The 24818-nt window shown below is 48.7% G+C and overlaps 1 protein-coding gene across 1 annotated transcript in view; it reads right to left on the reverse strand.

The window, feature by feature from the left end:
* The window catches only part of DHRSX (dehydrogenase/reductase X-linked), a 138019-nt gene that overhangs the window by 30515 nt on the left and 82686 nt on the right, over window positions 1-24818 (reverse strand). The window contains exon 4 of the mRNA XM_025435467.3: window positions 4506-4607. Coding sequence (XP_025291252.3) covers window positions 4506-4607 — 102 coding nt within the window. The remainder of the gene's footprint in view (window positions 1-4505; window positions 4608-24818) is intronic.

The following is a 24818-nucleotide window of genomic DNA, read 5'->3' on the forward strand; positions in this document are numbered from 1 at the left end:
ACCACCAGAGGAACATCCAAGTGCCTTCTGTTCTAGGGAAACCCATCACACGGCAGAAAACAGGGAGAGACACATTGGAAAACAAACAGAAGGCATCGATGAGAAGTGGTCTACACACATTCAGATCCAATAATCCATTGACGCACACACACGCAGTGCTGATTCACCACCTTCCGTGTTCCTGGAAGGGAGACCAGATGATGGCAGAGCCTGTTTTGTAGAGGAAACACCAAGTGCATAAATAGGAAAACGGCTCAGGCATCTGTCTGCCAAGAAGCAGGTACCATTACTCCTCACTCAACTGTAGTCTTCTGTGGATGCAAACTCCATCAGGATGTACCTGGCCAGGTGAGAATCATTTACTTCTCACGGTTATTCTATTTCTCAAGGGTTACCACTGCCATATTTATTTTTAGGAATTCTTGATGTCAGGCAATTCATCCATGAGAGGTATGGGAAGAAGTCCTACAAGGATAAAACATCAATTCTGTGCAGTGATTTCAAACCTGATCAGGTGTGGAGATGGGAGACGGGATAAGTATAATTTTTATGTGAATATGCTATAAATACTGAGCCGGCCCTGTAGGAGATATACTATTGATTCTTCGTGTGTTGGATAAATGCTCAGCTTGGATCCTGAGCTTCCAGAAAGAGGCAGTCTGGTTCTATTTTCATCACACTAGCAAATGCAAACACTATTCCTCTCTGAAGTGCTTAACATTTGCAACATCTTGATAGCTCTTATCTTTAGGAATTAAATAAAAGAGAGAGAGAGACAGAGAGACAGAGAGAGGACAAAAGCGCAAATTCTAGCTTCCCTTAGCCCCCGGGAGTCCTCTTTGTGGAGCACAGTCAGGTCCGTTTTCCAGGAGACAGGACGCATGTAGCTGCTAAACAGAAGTGGGTCCCATTAACCCACATCCTTTCAACCAGTCACCTTGGCGGGAGAAGATGATATCATAGAGGAGGGTCCTGGGCAAATAGTTTCGGGAAATTCTGCAGACCCTCCTGGACATGGACCATACCATTCCTTCTCTGTCAAGTCCTGTGGTTGAAAGACCTGTTTGCATCTGTTGACTCCTCCCAAATATCTCCAAAAGAATATTGAGTCAGAATTCCCAACGCACAGAGCAAGAATGAATGCTCACACACAAACCAAGGTGAGAGACACAGGAGACATGCTTTTGCTTCCCATAAATCAAGGTAAATCTGAGCACACTGCACTGGTGATGAATCCATTGCAATATTGACTGGCACCATCCTGGCTGGCCCCAGGGCCATTTGTCCCTGTGGCCCTACTCCCATCTTGGGTTCCATGGGATGCCTACTTCAGAAGCCCAGGGCTTTCCAGACAGATCATGTTTGGGATGCAGACTCTTCTATTATTTATACGTGACCGTATTGTCATATCGCAGGTGGCACTTCTAGGATAAGCCATGTCCCAGAATAATTGCCTGTTGAGTGTCTGTCTCCTTTGCTAGAGAATGATTTCCAGGAGGTCAACGGTGCTTGTTTATCACCTTAATGTTCCTGCCTGTGAAATACCGAGCTCTCCTAAGGTGGGTGTGGTGGGTTGAATGATGACCCCCCCACCCCGCCCGCCAAAGACATCCACGTCCTGAATCCCCTTATGGGAGACAGAATAATGTCCCCAGAAACATCCACATCCTGGTACCCACGTGGGAGATAGAATGATGTCCCCCAATTGTCCTCATCCCGGTTCCCACACAGTGGACAGAATAATGTCCCCACTAATGTCCATGTGTTGATCCCCATGTGGGAGAAAGAATACGGGGTAGATGGCACCCCCAAACACGTCCACATCCCAAACCCAGTGTGGTGGACGAAATAGCATCCCCAAAGATGTCCACATCCTGATCTCTAGAGCCTGTGAATGTATGTCCTTAGATGAATAAAGGGACTTTGCAGATGGGGATTGGGTGTGGGCCCCTGTGATGGGGATGGTCCTGGATTACCTTAGTGGTCCAAGGTCACCACAAGTGTCCTCACAAGAGGGAAACGGGAGGCTCAGAGTCAGAGAATGTGATGCGCAGACAGAAGCAAACATCATAGAGAGACAGGGGGAACTGCAGATGCTACCCCACCGGCTTCGAAGATGGAATCGGGAAGTGGCCACGAGCCAAGGAATGCCAACAGCCTTTAGGAGCTGGAAAAGGCAAGGCAAGTCAAGAGAAATCAAGGAAATTTCAAGGAAAATCAAGAGATTGTGTCTTAGGGCCAATGCCACCTTTCACCTCAGGGTGAAATCCCTGAGCATGTTGTGTCTCCATGTGTCTGTGACATGGAGCAGCAAACACAGGTCCCAAGCACAGAGGAAGGTGTGTGTGTGTGTGTGTGTGTGTGTGTGTGTGTGTAGGACAAAGTCTGGGCTGAAGTGACAACAACATGTGGATAGGATTCCCCGAAGAGGAAAAATGGACACGGCGTGCAGAGGGTCCAGCCTCTCCAGACCCACATTCCAGCTGTGTCCCGGGAGATGTTAGATAAGCCAGACGTGCTTGGTTTACGATCTGCAGAAAAGAACAAGGGGCTGTGGTAGGACCACCAGGATCACCTTGAAAGTGAAGGGCAGAGAGTGAATTATGGAGCATCTACCGATGATATAACAGAGTCTTGTTGTGAATCTGTCTGTAAAGTCTCAAATTCCTGTTGAGCGCAAGACACAGCTTTCATCCCACTGTTGCCAACTTTCTCCATAATGAAGTGCTCCGGTCGCTAATTACCGAGGGTGCTATGTAGACTGAGGACATAAGACGTATACTTGGACTGGATGCCCACAGTCCTGCCAGCTCGTGTCTACACTGGGTGATTCATATTATTATAATTCTCAACATTTATAATACTGATAAAGGCCCTGACAAAAGAAGCCCCCACCGGCGCCAACATGGAGAAATCCCAAATAACTGATTTCTGCAAATAAATTTAAGGTACGCTCATTTCGGGAAACCTTGAAAAATATCTAAAAAGGTCTGTGAAGAAAGTAAAATTAAAATCATTCTGAACCTTTCAGTGAGTAGCCCCAGTACTAATAACATGCACGCAGTGTTTGCTCCCAGGCTAAGTAAGTGGAAGTGGTGTTAGTTACGACTTTGTCCAGCACTCGCACATCACAGCTATATGTGCACACATCCTCACACATAAATAAATCAGTGGGGTCGGACCCTCTAGGTTGTATACGCTGCGTCTTTCCCTTCACTGAGAATTTCCAATCAAACAGATGCATTGGGCAGAAGCATGAATATCCGCACCCACTTCCTGCCCACCAACCCCATTAATGGACTAACGCGGAACAGCCGTAGGATACAGACTTAGATTCACTCCTCCCCGCAGAAGATGTCCACATTGTTATTCCTGTGATTTCTCACTGTGGTTCCTCCCGTGGCAAAAGGACTTTGGAGAAGAGAGTCAACTAAGTCTCTTTAGTTGGGGAAATTTGCCTGGATCATCCAAGTAGGCTCAGTGGAATCACAGGGGTCCCATGGTAATGTTTTCCCTGCCATCCAACAGATGAACGATTTAGCAAATGTTTTACGTGTTTTGGAAAGAAGCTGTAGTGTCCGATTGTGGCTATTCCTTTCACTGTACTAATAATGCCATGTATCTCCTCTACGCACAACCAGGTGGTCTCTGAGATGGAAAGCGATGCCTGACATTCCGCCTTATTTCCGGTAGTTTGGGTGTTCTATGTGGATTCCATTTGGACATGTTAATGGTGCTGTCTCCTCCCTGTGGAGGGTTTGGGTGAACTTCTATGACATCTTTCAGGTGTAGCAGAGGAAGAGAGGAATGTCTTGGGTACGAAGGTGAAAAACCAAACTTGTCTCTGTTGCTCTTAAGAGCTGGATATGGGGGGAATCCCTGGGTGGCTCAGTGGTTTAGCGCCTACCTTCGGCCCAGGGCGTGATTCTAGAGACCCGGGACTGAGTCCTACATTGGGCTCCCTGCATGGAGCCTGCTTCTCCCTCTGCCTGGGTCTCTCCTTCTCTCTCTCTCTCTCTATCTCTGATGAATAAATAAATAAAATCTTAAAAAAAAAAAGAGCAGGATATGGCTGAAAGATGGGATCAGGGTCAAGGCTGGTTTGTGTTAAAGATGGACAGGTGGGCAGATTGAAGGCAGAAGTCAAGAGACACTGGGGGATGCAGCCTGCTGATGACGCCCATGGGGACATGGTGAGGATTTAATAAGGTCACATTTGTGAAAATGCCCAACCCTTACACACTCATAACACAACTTCCTCCTTAGCCCACATGGGCCAGTGAAAATATCAACTCCACACAACGCGTATCAGGCTTACCGTCGTCTCAAATTGATTATACCAATGACAGAAGCCGAATGCATCAATGAAGCAAAGCCGTGGGGACCACAGCACATGCTCTCATGAGCTTTCATGGAAATCCTGCTTTCCCCAAGGACGCCTCTCACGGGACAGCCAGCGTGCATGTGTGTATCAGAGTTAATGTCTGGATTTCCCCAGGACTCACCATTATTGACCAGGACGTGGAGAGGGATTTTCTTCTTCTTGAACTTCTGGACGAACTGCCGGATGGACCTCAGAGACGCCAGGTCGCAATACAAAAACTCCACTGCAAAAGGACAGAAACACTGACTCGTGATTATGGCTCAGATCATGATCTCAAGCCCCGTGATGGTCTCCACACTCAGCAAGGAGTCTGATTGAGATTCTCTCTCTCTCCATCTCCCTCTGCCACTCCCCCTGCACTCTCTCTCTCAAATAAAACAGTAAATCTAAAAAAAAAATTCACAACACAGGAGAGTCAGCCACAAGCACTAGGTCGGGAGGGTACATATTTTTGGAACATACACACTTGCTTTCACTTCGAAGGGACATTTTGAGATAACCTACAGTCCCCAGCTTCTCAGTGTGAAGTACGAAGCTTATGTGTGCCACGTAACATGGCCAGTGAGGATGAGGAAGCACCTGTCTTCAAGATTTTCTGTAAAGAAATATAGTGGGAATGGGGGGTGGACATGCTTTTGGATCAAAGCCCTTCCGGGTGAGATCTACAGATGGGTGCCACCCTGCAAATGGATTGTTACCAGTCTACTGTAAGACACAGCCCAACGTTGAGGACAGTGGTTAGAATATTTAAAAAAAACAAAAATCAATAGTCATTTTATGCTTGCTGAATCCAATGATTTTTTAAAAAGTGAAATCGGAGGCCCCACTTTTGCATATTTTAAAATTTTAATCTTCTAGTGATTCGTGTCTGACCCGTCTACATCAGTATCAGTCTGTGACATGTTTGGGAAGAGAGAGTCTTGCCACAGATGGTTTGGAAGCGCTGGTCTAGAACACCGTGCCATCTGGATACGCATTCCTGAGGCACCATTCGAATTTCCCCCTGATGTATATTCACAAGGAGAAGACTGATTGATTGATTGATTGATTGATTTTTTAAAGAGGGAAAACCTACACTACTTCTGCTAACCAGAACCCCTGGTAACAGGGTTGGTAGACAGGCACAGTCAGCTTCCAGAGCCAGACCACTGGTAGTGCATCTCTGTCACGTCAGGAGGCACTTCTTCCCTCCCTGGAGAAAAGGGTTCCCAGCTCGCCAGAAACATGAGAGCCACCTTTCCACCTTGGGATCGTTGCCTTCTGAGGCACCTGAAGGGCTTGGCTACACCTGCTTTTCTACGCTGATTCAGGAACTCCTGCCCCCACCCTTGGCGCCGCAGGAACAGGAACACATGCTGGAGGGGGCTGGCATTGTTTAGGGAACATGAGCCCCTAAACCAAGCTCCACAGTTGGGGAGGGAAAGGCAGCCACTGCAGACCAGGACTCGTCACAGGGTCCATCCGTAACAACGGGAACATACAAGGCAAGCTGCAGCACGTGGCATCCCACCCGTGTCAAGTAGAAGCACCAGGACTGAGCTCCGACAAGACACAGGGAGTCACACTTGCTACGGGTTCAGTCGGCACATCCACCTAAAATCTGCATCCCACCCACACCCTCAGGCCTGGGGTCATAGGATCGAGTCCCATATCGGGCTCCCTGTGTGGAGCCTGCTTCTCCCTCTGCCTGTGTCTCTGCCTCTCCCTCCCTCTCTCTCTGTCTCTCTGTATCTAATAAATAAATAAAATCTTTAAAAAAATAAAATAAAATAAAATGTTTTGAGAATCTTCAATGTACCCCTCGGGGACCAGAAGTACCCTATCTGTCAAACATATGACTGGCAAATATGAGGTATACCAGTCGTCCACATGGACAAACTGGAAGACCCAGGAAAATGCTAGAAGGAGGTGTGAGCCCTGGGCCATTGATCTTGATTCAAAAACAATATGGCGGCATCCCATTGGGGCAGGTGGAAGGTGAATTTGATACGTTGGTCATAGTTTTGAAAAGCAAAGATTAGCAATGAAAAGGCCAAAAGTTATCAAACAAGCCAATGGGAAGCAGGCCTGGCCCTGCTCCTATAGGGAAGGGCTAACTCAAGACTGTGATGTTAATGGGACACAGAGGATTATTAGCGGTGGACCCAACGGTCGATCAATATGGTGCGCCATGGTCGTGCTAGGTCACTTCCAGCCACACGGTGTTCCGAGTAGCACAACATCGAGCTGTATTTGTCAACGACTGTTGCACACGCAGGGAGAGATGGCGAGAGAATCCCAATCCTTACGGGAGGCTCCGCGAGGGTCCATCTTTGCTCATTTGACAGACTGACAGACAAGAAGAGAGGAGGATCCAGAGAAGGCTGCAGATAAGACACTGGACAAGACTGTAAAACGAATTTACAAATAGGAATGAGTGGTGGGTTTTGTTGTTTTTTTCTTTTTTTTTTTTTTTTGGTAATGAGGAAGATTTTATAATTATGGGCACCTATTTCTCTCTATATTAGTATGTGAAATTGGTAACAGAAATATGATCATTTCAGGGAAATGAGTGCTTTTCTGTGAAAATACTGATTATTATGGCCTAATCAAGGAAATTAGGAGTAATCAGACTGACGAATATGAGAGCAATAAAAAATTACAAAAGTATGGCATCCGGAAAGGAGGGGGTGGGCGGTGACGGTATTTTAGCGAATTGTTTTATACTTTGAAAGAGACAATCCACCTCTCCTGACTCCACACACAGCCCCTCCCCCCCAAAAATGCTGAGTTGATTCATTTGATGACATTTGCAGGGTTCTGATAGAACAATCTGGAAAGAGGTAGCACCAGGAGGGCAAGGAGACAGAAACTGGAGAGCACCCGACGCGCTGGTAACATCTACCCACACAGATGAAAATGCCACGAACACAAACGTAAATTAAAAACCCTTTGGGTTAAAGAAAAGCCCGTGCGTCCAAGAGGAGGGAAAAGAGCAGAAGGTCGTTCCCAGAGAGGTTATCTGTTTAATGATGGATCCCCCCAGGAAGAGGCCATGTCCTGCTCCCCGAGTGCAAACAGGAGGCGGGGTACACCTGTGCCCGCGGGTGTGACACCCATAGCTGACCACGGACCCCAGACCGACCCCCGGGAGCTGCTGCACCCGCTTCAGGCACACCCCGGGGCAGGGGAGCAGCTGTGGGACGCAGTGTCCCCCTCCCTGCCAGGGGTAAGGAACAGGGCCCCTGAAGTGCCGGGGTCCGCCCACAAGGAGGGGAGGTCCCCACCACCCCTGACCCCCTCTACCCCCCCCCCGCACCTCTGTCTCTGCGGAGGACAGAGGTGAAGCACGGTGGCACCTGGCTGTTGACACGCACTCTGCGCTCCTCCGTGGGGCGGGCAATCCCGCCCTCTAGGTGTTCAGTGCCCTTGGGCCGTCCCCTAAATACCCTGGGGCAGGGGGTATGGTGTGTGTGTGTGTGTGTGTGTGTGCAAGAGTAGACCGCTGAAGAGACAGGGAGAAGCAGCACAGAGAGACACAGAGAGTCGGGCAAATGGCACACAGAGAGTCAGAGAGAGACGCAGAGACACATGGAGACAGAGACTGAGAGACAGAGAAATGGCAGAGATGCTCAGAGACAGACCCAGAGACACACAGAGGAAGAGACAGATAGATACCACAGAAAGACAGACACGCAGGCACAGAGACTCAGGGAGACAGAGAGATAGCACAGAGAGACAGACACAGAGACACAGGGAGACAGAGACATAGAGATGGACAAATGCACAGAGATAAAAAGACACAAGCAGAGACAGAGAAAGCACAGACACAGTCAGAGAGAGACAGGAACAGAGACACATGGAAATAGAGATGGGGAGAAACAGAGACAGAGAAATGGCACAGAGAGACAGTCAGAGAGAGACAGACAGACACATGGAGAGAGTAGAGATAGACACAAAGACAAAGAGATACAAAGAGACAGATACAGAGAGACATAGAAAGGTAGACACAGAGACAGAGACACACAGAGATAGGGATAGACAGAGATAAAGGGAGACAGACACAGACGTAGTCAGAGAGAGAGACAGAAGGCAGACGGCCAGGGGCGCGGGGAGGGAGCACGGTGCGTGAAGCATGGAGCATGTCGGTGCCTCTGTGGGGCTCCGAGCCCCCGCGAGCAGTGCTGACGCTGGGGCCCAGTGTGCAGCGAGGGAAGGCCTGGGAGGAGAGGCAGGTGCGCCAACAGCATCCGCCCAGAGAATGGCGCCAGGCCTTGGCAGCCACTGGAACGCGGCCGGTGCATTTGCCTGGACGCCCGACCCAGAGGCCAGGCCCTGCTGAGGCCCTCGGTCCCTCACTGCCTCTCCCAGACAGCTGCTCGCACAGCGGGCAGCCCCACATGCTGCGCCATCCGGCCTGTTTCTGACACACAGGGTGCACTGTCCTGTCTGGTTGGGCCTCCTGCAAGGACTCAAGCACCACGACCCAGCGTCCGAGACCTGGGGCCCTGCGCCCGGTGGACATGGCAGCTGGAGCCCGGCCTCATTTTCCTGCTCAGGGAGATGCTGCTGGCTCACCTGCCCAGCCTTCTGTATGCAAGACGCCCATTCCTTAACCAAAGACGTCACAGACACCAAACGCTGCCTTCGAAGCAGCTTGAAAGGACAACCTGTCGCCCTTCTGGGCCCGGTCAAGTGTCGGCTCATCCTTACCAAGAACAACTTCTCAGAGAGTCTGCCCTACAGAGCGATACTGTCCTTGTGCACACACATGTGCCCATGCCACCCCCAGGGGAACCCCCTTGTCCTGGTGTCCCTGACTGGTTTTCTCTCTCTAGAGATACCTGGCCCACCCAGCCAGCACTGTAAGGCCCTACAAATTCAAACCCAAGCAGCTCAAGTTTGAAACAGCAACAGCCACCACCCCAAATACCCAATCACAGCAACCCAAGTCATGGCTTCGGCACGCACTCATGTCGAGATGCGTGGAATTTCAAAGCACAGACTATGAATATTAGGGAAGTGGAAATTGTCAGAACACCCTTGATCTGCCCCCAGACAAACAGCAGGTGCCCCCAAAGTGCTTTCAACACAAAGAGAAAAGAGCAGCTTGGAACCAACATATAGACCAGCCGATTAGGAGGCACTCAGCGTGTCGCATGGAAACGGGCTTCTAAACAGCTCGGGGGAAAAAATTCCTTCTCCGAGGAGGGGAACTGTTGTCCTGTGAATCTAATTTGCTTTATGCACCAATGGGGCCGCACAGGAGGCAAACTTCAGCCCGGCCCTGATGCTCACGGGTTGCTCATCAATGCAGGTGCAGTGTGGGTGTTGCTCCGCGCCTGGTGGTTCAGCATGGCGTGCCTCTTAAAACTTAATTCCTAAGGGGGACTTCCCAGCTTAGATCCCATGCCAGGGTCTATGTAACCAACCATGGAGGAGACGCAAATGGAAACCACAAGGAGAGGTGACCTCGCACCTGTTAGTATGCCCACCATCAAAAAGACAAGAAGTCACAGGTGTTGGCCAGCACGTGGATAAAGGGGAGCCCTTGTGCCCTGTGAGTGGGAATGCAAATGGGTGCGGCCACTCTGGAAAACAGTATGGAGGGTCCTCAAAAAGTGACAAATGCAACTGCTATACAACCCAGCAATGCCACTTCTGGGTATACATCTGATGGAAATGAAAGCAGGAGAGTTAAGAGATGTGCTCAGGGCAGCGTTACTCATGGCGGCCAAGACGTGGAAGGAACCCAAGCACCCATGGATGGATGGATGGATGAAGAACAGATGGTCCATCCACCCAACACAACATGACTCCGCCTTCAAACAGAAGATTCAGGCATTTGTCACAACGTGGATGGACCTCGAGGGCATCATGCCCAGTGAGAGAAGTCAGGCAGAGAAACACAAGGACTGCATGATCTCACTAACGTGCGCAATCTAAAAAAAGTCAAACCCACAGGAACACAAAATGGCGGATGCCTGGGTTTTAGGGACGGGGAACGAGGAGATGTTGGTCCTAGGGCATGATGTTTTAGCTCCAAGTTCTCAGGATCGAACGTACAGCACGGCGAGGATAGTTAACAGGACTGAATCATATACTCGAATTTACTGCGTGGAGATCGTAAGTGTGCTCACTGCACACACCAAGTGGGAGCTATGTGACGTGATCAATGTGTCAACTGAATCAAATAGGGTGATCACCTCAATGTACGTATATGAAGCCATCACGCTGTACACTTAGAAAGAAATCACCTTGGCTGACCTGAAATACACAGGTCTGTCCATAAATACCCCAGTCATAAAAAAAAAAAAATTCAAATGCTTCAAGGGAATCTCTTGGTGGCCAGAAATGGGGAAAAATTGGATCCCAATAAACACCCTCCTGTGCCTACGTAACCAGCATGCTAAATGGCGATATTAAGGGTCAGCCAGACGTGCTTGCAAAACAGGTAGAAAAAGGACAAGCACCAGCCACAGGGGAGGACAACGAGATGTTTGTACATGAGGCAGGTTTTAGGACATGCAGGGAATTGCTATCTGAGTATCTGACCTCCTCGGTGGCTCTCAGGCTCCCCCGTCCTTGCTCGCTGGTGAGAAGGGAGTGTGGATACTTGGGTGTAGACAGCAGATGGACAGCTGGAACCCGGGGAATACAGATACACATACAGGACCATCCTCCCCCTAGCCGGGACTAGAGGGCTCGAGGGGCCAGCTGCAGCAGCTAGCTATGCTGCGTAACAACACATCCCGCAGGAACTGGCTTGAAATGACACCCACGTATTATGTCCCCATTCCTTGAACGGAAAGTCTGGGCAGGGGAGTGTGGGGCCTCGGCTCAGGGTCTCAGGAGGTGGTCAGATGGGGCTGGGGTCTCAGCTGGAACCAAGATCCTGTTCCAGCCTCATTTGGGTTGTAGGTGAAATTCAGCTCCCTGTACTTGTAGGACTGGGGTCCTCCTTCCTTCCTCCTGCCCTCCTTCCTTCCTTCTTTCCTTCCTTGCTTCCCTCCTTGCTCCTTTCCTCCCTCCCATCTTCCTTCCTTCCTTCCCTTCCTCTTCTTTCCTCCTTCCTTCTCTCCTTCCCCTTTCTCTCTCTATGCTTCCTTCCTTCCTCTTTTCCTCCCTCCACCTTCCTTTCTTCTGTCCATCCTCTCCTTTTCTCCTTTCTTCCTTCCTCCTTTCCTCCCTCCCTCCCACCTTCCTTCCCTTTCCTTCTTTCCCTCTCTTCCTCCCTCCTTTCCTTCCTTCTTTTCCTCTCTTCCACCTTCCTTCCTTCCCTACCTAATTCCTTCCTTCCTTCCTTCCTTCCTTCCTTCCTTCCTTCCTTCCTTCCTTCCTTCCTTCCTTCCCTCCCTCCCTCCCTCCTCTCCTTCCCTCTCTCCCTCCCTTCCTTCCCACCTACCTTCCTTCCCTCTCTACTTCCCTATCTTCCTCTTTCTACCCTTCCTCCCTTCTCTTAAACAGCTCCCCTGAAGACATGCAGATTCTGAACATCTCTAAATGAGTTGATGACACCATTAATCAAGTTTTCAGACACAGGGGACACAATGAAACATTCTAAATATGTCAGGATTTTTAAAATTCTTTGGGCGTGATGGGGAACTCCAGAATTTATCACGTCCATAAATATCCCCTCTGGCCTATCATGGTTCCATTTTTCAAAATTCCCCAGTCTTAGTTCATAAAAACAGACATAAAGAATCATTCCCATAATAGGTCTTCGTTGTTTGTTTGTTTTTTTGCTACCCAAGAACAGGAAATCATTTTGCTCTGTTGTGTTGTTCATTTTCGGCTACACTCTCTCCCCACCGACTTGCAGACAAACAAGACATGATGGTGCCTGGTGTTCTGTGTTTACTTTATGAATATTTCATGAAGGAGGTGGCGTAGAGTGAGTACTGCCTCCCAAATTGTTGTCCCTGAAGCTGTTACGCATCCCATCAAGGGGAAGATGAAAGCATCGCAGTATTATTTGTGCCTCTTGGAAATTACGGCACTTCTCATCCTGAGCCAAATGCCTTGCCCTGCGTCCGTCAGCAGCACACCCGGGGGCCTGATGATCAGATCTGGGAATGAGGTCCCAGCATCTGCACAGTAATGACTGTCATTTTGTTGGGGTGCCACATCGATTTTCCGCATCATTTCCCTCCCGTGGCCATAAAGCACACATTAGGATTTGGCAGGACCTGTTCATCAACACTCTCAAACCTTCCCGAATGACACGCGCCATCAGGACGTGGAACGCAGTTTTCTTTTTCCTCCAAAAGGACCACAGTGTTGCCCAATGGTGGACGACTTTTGTGCAGGGGACTTTTATCTGTTTCATTTTTCTCCCCAGAAATGGTTTATCCTCTGCAACGCATGGCTGAGACATGCCCACAGATGACAACGAAGTCTGGCCGGGGTGCTGGAACTGCCGTGAGCTTTGCGGCAAGCTAATGCAAAAGGTGTTCATCACCGTGCAAGGGCAAAGAAACCCAGGCTGAACTGGGTGCTGTTGCCCAGCACTTTGGGGTGCACGCTCATCCTCAAAGCACCCTGAAAAAAATCTCAGTACTGCTCTATTATGCTCTCAGATTCATGCACCAGTCAGAGCACATGTCAATAGGAATATCGGGTGATCTGAACTGTTTTTAAATGTAGTGCCACAGACACCTGCCACACCAAAGGCTCTCTATATTATTATATGTTAAATGTAGAACTTTTTTGCTAGATTTCATTTATTTATTTGAGAGATAGTATGTGGATTGGGAAAGGTGCAGAAGGACGGGAGACAGACAAGCAGATTCTGTGCTGTGTGCGGAGCGTGACGCAGGGCTCAATCCCACGACCCTGATATCATGACCTTAGCAGAAACCAAGAGTTAGACGCTTAAGTGACTGAGCCACCCAAGTGCCCCTTGTATATGCTATATTTATATTTGTAGGTTATATTTATTGTGGTATATATCATACATAATATAAAGATACAAAATAAATAGTATATGAATATAATAAATACATAGTATGTAATATGTAATATACATACCATGTAGTATATACTACGTATTGTTACATTGTTACGTTGTATATTATTATATTTATATATAATACAAATATATAAAGTAAATAATATAAAGTTGCATATCATTTATGTAGTCACAGAAATTTTTCAAGTAGCAAAACAAAAATCATTAGCACATTAACGTAACCCCATCATCGGCTTCAAACAAACCTTTATTTAGCTTGAGACGCCGGAAATACGGAAGTCTGGCAAAATGACTTCACATCTAGCCACCAGCCTGGAAATGACACTGTCTACAAATTCCATAAAATCAGAGGCGCATCTGCACGCCACCGGGTTTGCTGGAGGTCAACTGGCATCTCTGGCTGGGGAATGATGCGTGTGGGCGACATACAAGCTCCGGGAAGGAACATCGCGAAACACAGACACGGTGTTCTCACTGAGGTTAAGTGTGTGAATGGGCGCGTCTGTTGTGCCAGGAGGTGGAAATTCCCCACAGGTCTCTCCCATTTCTGCATTTCCTTCCTGGGAGGCACGGACTGTCCTTTCTCTGGGATTATCTTTGAAGTACTTGCAAAGCAAACAATTTAGAAAGATGACATGGCGTCTGCAGACCAATGGACACACACACACAAAACGAGGGGGATCGCATGGTCTTTTTCTTCGGTGTCAGATCCAAACAGTCAACGTGCACTACGGTTAATAAAATATTCTGTTAAGAAAAAAAAAAAAAAAGTAAAGAAAGTCCCGGTTATCTTTTTACAAATTAATGTCGGCTCTCCTTATTTTGTAAGGGCCTGCCAACGTTCTTAAGGTGCAGACTTAAAATGTTTGCGTTTTGTCACAATATTTGATTCCAGCTAATCACTTTTGGTTTGTTGTGTTTTTTTGGGGATTTTTTTTAGATTTTTTTTTCTTTCTGCCTGCAGCCTATCTGAATTGCCTTTTTCTTGCCAATTTAAAGATACCCAGATGGTAATGATTTTAGCAGTAATATTCTTCAGAGAACAATGTTTGGATTTCCTGTTGTATGAGTTCATGAGGTCCGCAGTAATAGCAATGTGAACAGGGAGGCTTAAACAGCACACATTTGTTCCCTCCTGGTCCTGGAGGCTGGGAGTCTGAGATCCAGGTGAGGCCAAGACTGGTTCCTCCTGAGGCCTTTCTCCTAGGTGTGTAAACGCAGTCTTCTCCCCATGTCCTCACGTGGTCATCCCTCCCTGCATGTCTGTATCCTCAGCTCTTCTTACAAGGACCCCAGTCCTATGGGATCAGATCCCACCGTATTGACCTTGTTTTGCCTTAATCCCCTCTTTCCAGGGGACCCCTGGGTGGCTCAGTGGTTTGGTGCCTGCCTCCAGCCCAGGGCGTGATCCTGGAGACCCAGGATGGAGTCCCACATCAGGCTCCCTGCATGGAGCCTGCTTCTCTCTCTGCCTCTCTCTCTCTCTGTGTCTCTCATGAATGAATAAATCAAATCTTAAAAAAAATTTTTAAAAATCCCCTCTTTCCAGGCCCTATACCCAAATACAGTTCTATTCTGAGGTCCTGGGAGCTGGCATCTCCTACTTATGAATTCTGGGGACACAATTCAACCCAGAACGCCTGTGGATGGTGAGATCCCGGTTAGCGGGCCTGAACGTGTCCCCTCCTTGGGCTCCTCCAACCAGACGGTCTGGCGTGGTCCTCGTTGGCACCCGTGCCCCACAGCGCGAGGATGTCTGGACATGGTGACCAGGGAAGCCACCACCTTAGAACAAGGTGATGCTTCCTGGACCACACAGGCCACCTGTGTGGCCTTGCTAGCCACCTTGACGGAAGGTGCTAAGAAAACACTATCACCTTCACTCACCCACACAAAGTATCTCTGAAATTCCAGACTGAGTATGTCACTCTCCACAGACCACTGAGGCACTGGCGAAACAGTTTCCCATGAGCACAGGAGGGGACAGGAATTCTCTGGACATTCTCCAAAATGGTTACCATCCCCCTCCCACTACAGGATTGAGTATTTCTCCAATAGTCATCATTAGAAGGAGGTGGCGCTCCTGCAGGGGGAGCTCCCGAAAAGTGCAGCCCCAGCCACCTGGACCAAACTGGGTCCCTGGGGTTCCAAATTCTTAGGCTTGTCCAGACTCAGACTCCAGAAGCTCATCAATCACCCTGCAAGCGTTCCCACCTCCCCCTGGGAGTTTCTGCTCCTGTTAACCTGCGATTCTCGGCATCCACCAACATGCACCTGTGTGTGTGTGTGTGTGTGTGTGTGTGTGGGCGCGTGCACGCGCGCGCGTGTCCCTCCAGGTTTCAGGACAGCAGTTGGTCATGTGATTGCCATTCTCGGAGGACCTAGGAAGATTTGGTTTTTAGATTTTTAATCTCTTGTTTTTGTTTTTCTTTTTTCCTATGAGGACAGAGAGGCAACCACCAAACTACATAGCAGAGCAGTCACTGGAAGACCCCCCATTTCTGAGATTCACAGCTCTCACCTGGAGAGAGATGCTCATATCTCTCATTTGTAAAGCTTCTTCCTGGCCTAAGAGGTTCCTCCTCTCCATAGCTGGAGAGACATAAAAGTTAATGGGAGACAAAAGCCACCAGCAAGATTCTACCCTCACTTGGTTCAAGAGCATCTCCAGGAGGTTCTCAAAGGCACCTATTCATATTCAGGCACATGTTCCTAGAAGTATGTGGTCCATCTCTAGGAAGGGAGAAGAGCCCCATCACTGAGTAGCTTCGGAACGTGACTACCTGAGTCCTATTCCACCTCCAAGGCACTTGTTGGTTGGGCAACTTTGGGCAGGTCCCTCCATGTCTTCGAGCTATGGGGTTGTATCACTCTGCTGGGCTGCCATAACAGAGCATCACAGACTACACCACGTAAAGATGAGAAGGCTGGAGGCTGGAGGTCTGGAATGAGGCTGCCCATGTGGCTGGAGCCTGGTAGACCAGTCTTCTTGGCTTGTCAATAGCCGCCATCTTGTTCTGTCCTCACATAGCAAAAGGGAAAGAGAGAATAAGTTCTCTGAAGTCCCGTCTTACAAGGACACCAATCCCATCGTGGGGGTCCCACTCTCATGATCTCGCCTAACACTAATTACTTCCCAAAGACCCATCTCCTAAGGCCAACATACTCGCAGTTAGGTTTCCACATGTGCATTTTGGAGGGACAAACCTTTGCTCTCTGGCAAGGTAATCATCTGCAGATTAGCATAATACCTTCCTTTTGTGTCAGGGTGCAGGCTCACGTGAGCTGTAAACGACACCGTGTGCCAACCAAGGACACGGTGCAGTGTCTCCGATCTAGCAAATGGCCTGTAAGCATTAGCCTCGACGCTAAACCTGATTGTCATCACTCGTAGAGCTGTTTGGCAAACCCAGCACGGGAGCGCTGGAATCATGCCAAACACTTACTGTTGTAAGTGCTTCCACCACTGAGACACGAGGATATATTTTGGCCTCCCCCGTTTCCAGCCACGCTGCAAGCACGGGACGGTGTGCATGTCGGGTCTTGTGTCTGCTCCGGCGTGTTCAGCTGACACGGCATGGAAGCTATCAAGGATGTTTTTAAATCTCTTTCTTGTCAAGGCTCAGGGCTAAGTAACCCTGTGGGTGCCAAGCGCTCCAAAGTGCTGACCATCAGCTCCTTGCCTTTCTGGGTCATGGATCTCTCCAGCCGGGAGGCCATACGCCAGCTCGCGGCTTGCTTCCTACATTCATCCTATTTATCTTTAGAACCTGCTTGTACACCTGTTTCTAATTTAAAGTTAATGATGATCCATGATGGGTCCTCACAGTGACAGACGCTGACTCTGTAAGTAGACGCTGCCATATCCAGCCACAGGGACGCTACTCAGGTGTATGCTAGAGAAAAGCACAAGTCGGAAGACACATCACCCCATATCTCCCACAGTCAGGGCTCTGTGAAAACATCCTTGGATTGATTTACAGGTGAACAAATCATAACAAGATGGGTTTTCAGGGACGCCCAGGTGGCTTGGTGGTTGAGCGTCTGCCTTTGGCTCAGGGCGTGATCCTGGGGTCCTGGGATTGAGTTCTGCATCAGGTTCCCTACAGGGAGCCCGCTTCTCCCTCTGCCTGCGTCTCTGTCTCTGTGTGTCTCTCATGAATAAATAAATAAAATCTTTAAAACAAATGGATTTTCAGGCTCAAAACCCTTAGGTGGTATCATGAGGGACCCCCATGCCCACTATGTCCCTAGAAGTCTATTCTCTTTCCGTGACCTCCGAAGTGGTGACTGTAGAGCATGAGTCATCTGAGAGATGCACAAAGGAGGGTGAGTTCCACTTAGGGATGCCAATTGCAACACATTCCTCCCTTCCCATCCCTCATGCTCTAATAAGGAAAGAAACTAAGGGTGCACCGTGTTCTTCCAACAGAGCACCTGCAGGTATGTATGGTGCCCCATGCTTATGCCCGGTGAATGTGTGAGCTCACGCTTCATTTAAGGTTGTGGAATCTGGTTGTGGAATCTGGATGCGGACGCCTTGCTCACCTCACCAACAATGACCAGGATGGACAGGTGGATACAGGGACACCCTCCCTGGATTTGGAATATTAATTGTGGGTGGAGAATCTACTGAAAGCTGGAATCAGCCCAGCCTGCCTTGACCGCCGCTCACGACTACTGACTGGATCACTTGAAATGTAAACCTAGGAAGCTGCAAACAATCCGGGGATACCATCATTCTTTCGTTATATAAACAGATTACACTGGCTCTGATTCTTGACATTTCACCCTTCTAATGGCATTAAATGACTTTCAAATTCCAGACCCGAAGGAAGCTGCCTTCAGTTTTTTTGTTTCGTTTTGTTTTCCTGCGCTGCCGTTCTTCCGGTCTACCAAGCAAATGCCTCGCGTCCATCTTCTATGAACAACATCCTCAGTAAGCTGTGGAACTCACAGCGACCAGCTCTTAGAGCCCGTTGTCCCAGAGAAAAAAGTTCTCCTTCATACCAGGGACACATCCAGCCACAACAGAGACAGAAGGCACAAAAACCCAAGGGCAAGAGGCAGTTCACACATGATGAGCTGAGAGGGCGCCATTTTGATTGCAGAAGTGTAGTCTTGGAGTCAACGAGAGAGGAAAAATGGGAAGCCCTGGTATGAAGCAGAGAGAGGAGGGAAGGACACAGTATGGGGCATTCTAAACATCTCTAAAGTGTCTGGTGATTATGCAGGAGGTAGAAGAAACGCCACCAAAGGTCCCCAAGGTGATGATGGAGGGGTCAGAAGATGGGAGGAGACGCTCATGGAGCTGTCCAACCATGAGTTGGGGTCCAGGCTTCCACATTTAGAAGCTGGGCCCATTAACCTGGTTTTCTCATGTGCAAAAGGGAGCCAAGAATAGTACCCACCTCTGCGACGTTCTAGGAGCAAGCTGTGCAAAATTCTTAGCATGACACCCAATGTATACTAAGTGCTCAGTAACTACTTCCTTCACCCTGAAATTCCTGTTTTTCTTAGTTACGAGGACGATGGATTGTCAGGGGAGGTGACAAGCAAGACGTCGTGAAAGGCAGAGAGAAGAACAGACTGATGGATGGAAGGCATCCATAATGAGGCTCCGGGGAGCACGCTGCTCATGCCAAAGGAAAGGCGCTGAATACAAAGTTCTCTGGAGAAATGTACCAGGAAGGAGGGAGACGGGCAAAGGCAATATAGCATTGCAGTGGTGTTTTCACGGCGCTTTTTAAATTAGGTTGCTAATTGGCCAAATTAGGCATTGGCTGGGTGACAGCGTGTGGGGATTAGCCGTCCAGTGTTAGCCAGGACTTTGGGTAAACAGATGACGCCAAACACTTGGAGCCTCACACACGAGCACAAAAGAAGCAACAGCCACTGTGTGCATGTGAAATGCAATTTGTGTTTGCCAGCTGGCCGCCTGTCTCTGGGGCATGACCACCACTTGGTAACAGCCTACCCTGGTGCAGCCCCAAGTCGCCGGAGTCTCGATTTTATGCATTGGCAAAGGTGCTGGGATCTTCCTCCTTTGAAATCCAGCAAAAATATTCAACAGCAAACTTTTTTTCAGATCTCCAACATGGTAGAGCCACAGAAAGTGCTTTGACTTCAAGGCGATTTGGCCAAAGGTGATGACGCAGACGTCCCTACACCCGTATCCCTGTTATCACTGTGCACTGATGACGCGTCTAATTCTCCAGGCTGCGATGTATGACCACATACGTGGAATGCTGCCAAGCAGGGAGGCTCACCTGAGTTGTGATTTTTGCGGGTATCAGCGATGTACGTGTGGCTGACCACCTGCACGATGGACCTTCATCTCCAGTCCCTCCAGGAGGGTCAGGCTGATAGCACGTGGCCCAGGAACCACACCATAAGTGTTAGCATAAGCTACAGGGCATGTCCCAAGGCCCCCAGGTAAACTGAGGCAGGACATCCCAAGAGGTTAGAGGTGACCTCTCAGGAATGCTCAACCGGTCTTGGGCACAAATCCTTTAGCGCACACCATCCCTATCACATCCCGGAGAACCACAGGGTCCTGCACTGGACCAGGAGCTACCATCATAAACTACACCGCAATTTGGGTTTAGGTACTTTTTTTTAAAAGATTTATTTATTTATTTATTCAGAGAGAGTGAGAGAGAGGCAGAGACACAGGCAGAGGGAGAAGCAGGCTCCACGCAGGGAGCCCAACGTGGGACTCGATCCCGGGTCTCCAGGATCATACCCCGGGCTGCAGGCAGCACTAAACCGCTGCGCCACCGGGGCTGCCCTTAAGTACTTTTTCTAAGGTGTTGGTTCCTTAACTTTAATTTTTCCACTTCAAATTCTGGTGCCGAATTTGCTTAGAAAATTCGGTCCGCTCGTATTTAACTTTGTCATCATCTTTGCACTTACACCCAAAGCTCCCTAAATGTGAGTCACAGAATGCAGTGCTCTTAATATTGTGCAGAGTTCTCAGCTTTTATTTTATTTTTTTTAAGATTTTATTTATTTATTCATGAGAATACACAGAAAGGAGAGAGAGAGAGAGAGAGAGAGAGGCAGAGACACAGGCAGAGGGAGAAGCAGGCTCCATGCAGGGAGCCCGACATGGGACTCGATCCTGGGATCATACCCTGGGCGGAAGGCGGCACTAAACTGCTGAGCCACCCGGGCTGCCATTTATTTATTTATTATTTATTTATTTATTTTCCTTTTTTTTTTTTTTTAAGTGAAACCTTCTCAGCTACTTTAGATGCTTGTCTTGTCACTCAGTCGGACAGTTTAATCTGGAGGCACCAAGCCTCAGTCTCTGCCCCTTTCTCTGCAATTCCCCGCGGATTTTCTCAATAAAGAGCATTTTGTTATGGATAATGCATCCTGATTATGTCAGACATCTGCGGTAACATTTATTGGGCAACAAGGTTAATTGCCTTTCAGCAAACAAAAACAGGTTGTGTTTCCAGAGAAACACAATAAGGAGTAAGGAGGGAATGTTGTTTTCTCTTGTACCCATTTTGTCACGAGTGCCTAGAGGGTTCAAATTAGCTTTTTTGGGGTTTGGGGGGGTTCATTTACAAGGTTCCATATATGCAAAGCCTCGGGATGCGTCCAATATCGATGACAGTCAGTAGACATTGTGCTCTTGCCGGAGGAACACATGAGACAGAGGCCGGTGGTTTTCTAAAGGCAGGTCAGGGGGGTTCATCTCGAGAGTTTCATGCATCACGCAGGTCGGGGGTGCGGTTTAAGAAGTGGCATTTCTCAGACATCCTCAGTGGGTGTTGGATACCACTGGTCCAGGAACCCCGCAGTGGGAGCCACCAGATGAGACCACATCCCAAGACATGTAGCTGTCATGGCCGACCATGGACACGGGACACGGACAAAGACGAGACACACGTCTGTGTTTCCCTGCTAATCCTTGTTGACGTCCAGCCAGTCTTGTCTATTCTGACTCTCGCCTGGATCCGAGGTGACTCAGCCCTGGCTGGGAGGCCGGTCGGCAAAGAGTGGGTGGTTGTAATTCGCGGTGGATTCTTCTGCTCCAGCGATGAGATGACATGTGACAGGTGTCACCAGCTCGAGGAGGCTCCCCATGAGTTTGGAATAAGGTGGGAGCCGGCTCTACGAAAATAACTAGGACACGTGAAAACACAGAGGAGCTCGATGTTCCCAGGGCTGTTCTGTAATCCACTTAGTCTGACTTAATACCCCTGGTGGATCACACTGCGATCCCTGGAAGGTGCCAGGAAGTCAATGCTGATATGTGAGAAGCACTGAAAATATCATCACCTTTGCCAGAGGTCAAAGGAGCAAAATGGGACTGGTTAGGATTTATGGAAATCGGGATGAATATTCACTCTGCAAAGACTCCTAATTGCTACATCGCTCAATGCCCCTTCTCCCCCACCAGCTCCGTGTTTTTTACTATTTGATCTCAGTAGTGGGTTGAATTGTGTCCTCAAAAAGATATGTCCATGTTCCAACCTCTCAAACCTGGGAAGGGGACCTTATCTGGAAATATGTCTTTGCAGACTAGATTAAGTAAAGGATCTGAGATGAGCTCATCATAGATCAAGACCACCATCCATTGCATTTCAGTAAATGCCACCTTCATCTTCCTAACTGCTTGGAGCAAAACCCTTAGTGTCCCTTCACTGTCCCCCATTGCCTCCATGCTCGGTTCAACTGGAAAATTCAAAATATATCCCAGATCCATTGGCTTCGCATCACATCTATCGTCTGTCCAATGTTGATTTTCTGAGTTCTGGTACCTTGACAGCTAGGGTCGTGCTGACCCCGGAGGGATGGACGGTCCCTCACAGAGTAGCCAATTCTGAGAGCACATGATTCACATTTTAAATACAAAGCCATCCAGAGTCCACATCCCAACCCCAATCTCTATGGGGCCGCCATTCCCTGAGCCACGGTGCACCTGCCTTCAGCTCCCCAGGGCAGGTGCCAGGCAGCTAAGGAAGCCCCTGTGCCCTAGAGTTGATGAGAGTGTTCACAGCAGCCAATCCTAAGCCTGCTCACCCTCCCATGGAAACCACCAGAAAGGCTCTTGTCCACAATTCCCACTCTCCATCTGCCCCTGACCAGCCTTGGTGTTCCCCATGTGGTTCTCATGACACTGCATCTCCTTTCCTCGCGGGAGCTGTGAGCCACAATCTTTTCAGGGGCACCTGTGTCCCGACCTGTTGGCCTCACCATAATGGAATAATAATGAATCCTGCATCTTAGGACCACCTTGCCCCAAGCCACCATCTTTCCTGTGATTGCCATGGCGTCTTGTAGAAAAGGAGCCAATGGATGGAAGAGCTCCAGCATCCTTAACAAACAGAGGCCATTCTTCAGTGGTTTCTTGGCCTTATTTTGGTTTCCAACAGCCGCCTGAATTGTCGGAGGACTGTCATGACATGGAAGCATGCCAAATGTCATTTAAAAATCCAAGTGCGGGCAGCCCGGGTGGCTCAGTGGTTTAGTGCCCGCCTTCGGCCCAGAGCATGATCCTGGAGACCCGGGATTGAGTCCTGCATCGGGCTCCCTGCATGGAGCCTGCTTCTCCCTCTGCCTGTGTCTCTGTCTCTGTCTCTCTCTCTTTCTCTGTGTCTCTCATGAATAAATAAATAAAATCTTTAAAACAATAAAAATAAAAGTGCTTCCATGGTGCCTACTGACTTCAGAGCACTCCTGCATTTCGTATTAACAGGGTAACTTAAGTATTTACTGCACTATTTTAACAGAAGGTCCAGACATTAGAGTTATATTTTAAGCCACGAATATTGGAACCAATATCACCTTATCGCTTTTTCTATGTTAAACCACAAAAGCAAAGTGGTAGCAGCATGCTTCAACCCCACATATACATCCTCACATACAAGCAACATTGTTCAGACACTTGGGTTTTTATTTCGAGGTAACATGATGTAATTATCTTCAATTCTGTGAGTGCATAAGAAGCAAACCAAGCAATGAAATAAAGTGAATGTCATAAAAAAAAAATCTAGTTTCAACTAAAAGAAAAACAATGCTTCCCCCCCGCCACAACCAAAGCACAGAGCTGACTTTGCAAGGCTATTAATTGATTTCTAGACAAGGAAGATGTCCAGCTTTAAGAAAATTCAAAATTGATCTTGAGACACTTGAGCATTGGTTCCTGGCACAGATGTGCCTCCCGGGTAGGTGCTGAATTGGGGATACTGACGTCACATTGTGCAGAAGTAGAAATGTAAGTGTCACATGGAATTGGACAGCGTTACTTGTATGCACGTGTATGTAATGAAGGTTTGGGGGGTATTGAAACATGGTCTTAGTGTCATCTCTTGGAGATGCCACACCTGAGCTATGGCATGAAGAACCTGCATCCATTCTAAAGTCATAGTCAGAACCACTCAGTGCACTGAGTGGGTCGCAGGATGAGCCAGACACAATCTCTGAATAGTGCGTGTTTTGTCTTGGCGAGCCCAGCCCCGCTGATTAGTGAGTGCTCAGCCCTGTCGTTCCCAGGAGACACGAGACCTCCTATTCCCTGCCTGTTATAGGAGCTCAGAACCCTCAGGAAGCAGGTGCACCAGGTGGACAACAGCTTGTGTAATTTGCACAATGAGAGGCAGGACAGTCCTGCAGTTCGTCACATGGATGCTACATCTTGTAGGCTCCAGGTTATAGTCAACAACATGTAGGACATACACACACACACACACACACACACACACAGTATTCCATTGTATAAATGTAGCTCATCTTCCTTATCCACCCATCCATTGATGGATGGACACTCAAGTGTGTGGTTTGGAAACTTGTACGTCTGGGCATGGAGATCGACTAAGAGCTCCCTTCAGCTCTCGTCATGCGCCAAATTGATGGTGGTGTGAGCAGAGATCACTCTTCGTAGACACACAGGGCCAGACGTAGTGCTGAGGAGAGAATTCCAACACTCGGTAGGAACATCCTATTGCAATTGGTTTGAGACTCTAATCTGTGTCTTCTGTCATCGTGCCATAAGCCAACTACCCCGACATCCCGGATTCACCTTCACCAGGCTGTATGTGCTCTGATGCTTCACCGGCTGTCCCGGGGCCGGTTCTATTTCTAGCTCCTGGGCAGGAGGGTGACTGGGCATCTGGCAGTGCCCATCTGGCCGGCCCCTATCTGCCTTTGGGCACAGCTTGGCCCTTCTTCTGAGTCCCAGAGCATAAAAATAGTCACCGGATGAACTCACCGGGTGACAAGCACATGAGCCATGTGTTCCTCCTGGAAACTCAAAGACGGCTGGGTTGGCCCAAGACACAGCTCCTGGCCGCTGGCAGAGACTGGCTCTTATTCATTTACGAAGCTTATATAACTCCCAAGCTCATGGCACTGAGACTGGGCACAATCAAAGCAAGCCCAGCTCCATGCTGTCTCCTACTCCTCACCTTGCTAATGGAGCCACAGGGCTCTGTTCTTCTCACTTGTCCCTTGGAAGGCATATTTGGC

Source organism: Canis lupus, chromosome X, assembly GCF_003254725.2.
Source record: "Canis lupus dingo isolate Sandy chromosome X, ASM325472v2, whole genome shotgun sequence".
Taxonomy (NCBI): Eukaryota; Metazoa; Chordata; class Mammalia; order Carnivora; family Canidae; genus Canis; species Canis lupus.